General features: G+C 46.4%; 1 protein-coding gene across 3 annotated transcripts in view; it reads right to left on the reverse strand.

The window, feature by feature from the left end:
* Window positions 1–2,502, reverse strand: part of NAPB (N-ethylmaleimide-sensitive factor attachment protein, beta) — a 67,014-nt gene extending 64,512 nt beyond the window's left edge. For 2 of the 3 annotated variants that reach the window (XM_006860660.1, XM_006860659.1), the window contains exon 1: window positions 2,358–2,455. In XM_006860660.1, coding sequence (XP_006860722.1) covers window positions 2,358–2,455 — 98 coding nt within the window. Of the gene's footprint in view, window positions 1–2,357 lie in introns of all 3 variants that reach the window. The other variant, XM_006860661.1, reaches the window with a different exon arrangement.
* Window positions 2,503–2,830: the final 328 nt, after the last annotated feature.

Raw genomic sequence — 2,830 nt, forward strand, 5'->3', positions numbered from 1 at the left:
AAAAAAAAAAAGAAGAAATCAAACAATGTATTTATAGCATTGGGAAAATCTGCTGCATAAGACCTCTTGAAAGTGTTGAAGAGCAAAGTCAGTTTGAGGATTAAGGTGCCTCGGATCAAAGCCATGAAATTTTCAGTAACCTCATATGCATATGAAAGTTGGATAGTGAATAAGGAAGATGGTAGAATAATTGATGCATTTGAGTTATGGTGTTGGAGGAGAATATACAAAGTACCACGGACTGCCAAAAGAACAAACAGATCTGTGTTGTAGGAAGTACAGCCAGAATGTTCCCTGGAAGCCAGGATGGCCAGACTTTGTCTCTCATATGTGGGACACATTATCAGGAGGGACCAGTCCCTGGAGAAGGAAATCATGCTTTGACTCCCTTCTTAGCCTCCACCATCAACTCTTCATTGAAAAAGAGTAAATCCCAACAAGATGGATTCACACAGTGGCAGCAGCAATGGGCTCAAACACGGCAATGACTGTGAAGTTGGCGCAGGGCTGGCCAGTGTTTCGTCCAGTTGTGCATAAGACCACTAGCAGTCAGCACTGACTGAAGGGTTGTTGTTGTTGTTAAGTGCCGTCGAGTCGGTTCTGACCCATAGCGACCCTGTACAGGTTTTCCGAGGGTGTAAATCTTTACGGGAATAGAAAGCCTCCTCTTTCTCCCGCGGAGCAGCTGGTATTTTCGAACCGCTGACCTTAAGGTTCGCAGACCGATTCATAACCACTACGCTACCAGAGCTCCTTCATGTAACAATTATTAAGAAAGCATAGAAGAGAGAGAGAAGAAGGGCTGGTTGGTCCAAAATATAGTGAGACCTGGGGACACCTGAGCTTATGGACAAGGACATAGCCATAGAGGACTAGAGCTGAGAGTGAAGCATTCAGCTGATATGAAGAGGTGTCACACAAGAACACCCAAAGTTGCAGATAGTACCCATTTGACCTAGCCTTGATGGCTTGATAATCAAAATTCGACTAGAGAAAGATAAAAAACAAAAACAAAAAAAGAGAACAAAACAAATTTTGATAAAGGAAATGAAGGTAAATTGCTACAATTTGATGAACTTGACCTATACCCATGGAGGTAGTAAATCTAAATACCAACAGAGTGAAGGAGTCTTCATATCAAGGATCAATGCTATCCCCTCACAGAGTAGCTAGGGATGGCAACTTAGACATTGGCTACCAAAAATGAGGAAGGCTACAAAGGCACAAAGTGACTGGCTTACAAGGTTTCAAGGGGGAGCTTAGTTTAAGAGTGTGTGGGGAAAGACAGAGTCCCCACTGAATAGTTTTCATCTTGTCTAGATGGGTCTGGTTAAGAGATGGGGCTAAGATTCTTATGATTCAATAGTGAGTAACATTTATCATGACTAACTGAGACTGTCACAATTGTAAAGGTAGAAGATTTGTAACAAAAACAGGGGAGTGGTTAATCTTACTTACAGTCCAGAAACAAAGGACCCTAGAATCATCAAGGGAAAAGAGCACAAGCGGAATGGGAGACCTTATCCAGAGAAGCAGTGACACCAGAGATGGAGACAGAGATGGGAGCATGGAGAGAGGGAGTAGCTGAGGATTCTAGATTCATGGGAAGTAAGGGACTAAGAGTTGACTGCCAGGAGGCAGACATACAGAATGTGCCCTTTGGTGGTGTAAATTACTGTATAACCTGAGTGTTTAAAAAATAAACAAAATGCTAAAGTGAATAAAGAGAAACTGTCAACTCGTGGTATGGAAGGGATTATAATCATTGTAATGAAACAAGATGTATGATACGATTTGTTGAATGTAAAACTGATGATCTGACCTGTAAACTTTTACTCAATCCACAAAAGAAAAAAAAAAAAAAAGAAAGAAAGAAAGCATGGAGAATTACAGGAAATAAACGAAATTTCCAAACCTAAATACAGGCTTCGCTATCGTTGGTCAAACCGGAGGCCCTGGCTTGTAAGTGACCCTCTGGTGAAGGAAAAACAATACTATGCTGAGAAAATGTACCTGTCGATAGTATGATTACCGATTTTGCATCTACTGGGCACAAAGCCCGACTACAGGTAAATGGCCAGAGAGCTACCCCTGGCCTCCAGGCAGTTGGCGTGTAGCTCACCGCAACGCAGAGACCCCCTCTGTCTCCGCACCGCTGCGGGCACCTCACCCTGAAACAGGGTCAGAGTCGGACACGGAGGGCCAAGGGGTGCTCCGGGAACCTTGGAAGGCTCTGGAGGGCGCGGTGTGACTTACGGCCTCTGGGAAGATTTTGGGGGAGGGGATCCCGTGGGAAGTCAGAAGGAAGGGGGGTTGGGACGGAGACGGCCTCCGGACGCGCACGGTCAGGTGCTCACCCAAACAGCCCTCTCAAGAAGGAGTGGGAGGCTTTGACTCTCTTCTCGGCGTCCGCCATCAACTGCACCGCCTCACGCTCCTTCCCAGCGTTGTCCATGTCGCCGCCAGTATCACAGCCGCTTCAACCGGTTCGCGTAGCACCCACAACGTCTCTCAGCACTCTTGACAGCCTGGGGAGCGCAGGCGCAGTGCGCAAGTTCTGTCGGGAGTTGTAGTCCGCCTCCTACCACTGTGGCGCCAATGCGCGAGTCTTAGACTACATTTACCAGGTGGCCGCAGGATGGCGGTTAGTGGTCCCTAGTTTCGGGACGCGGACGTGACCCACTATAAGAGTTCTTCAATCTTTGGAGAAAGTGGAAGTTGATCCGTGTGTTCTAGTTAAGAAGTCCTGATGTGGCGCTGTGGGTTATAATGCGTCGCACTGAAAAGCCGTTTGAACTGCAAGGTTGATGGTTCAAGCTCACCAGCTGCT

This window comes from Chrysochloris asiatica, unplaced genomic scaffold (assembly GCF_000296735.1).
Source record: "Chrysochloris asiatica unplaced genomic scaffold, ChrAsi1.0 scaffold00039, whole genome shotgun sequence".
NCBI lineage: Eukaryota > Metazoa > Chordata > Mammalia > Afrosoricida > Chrysochloridae > Chrysochloris > Chrysochloris asiatica.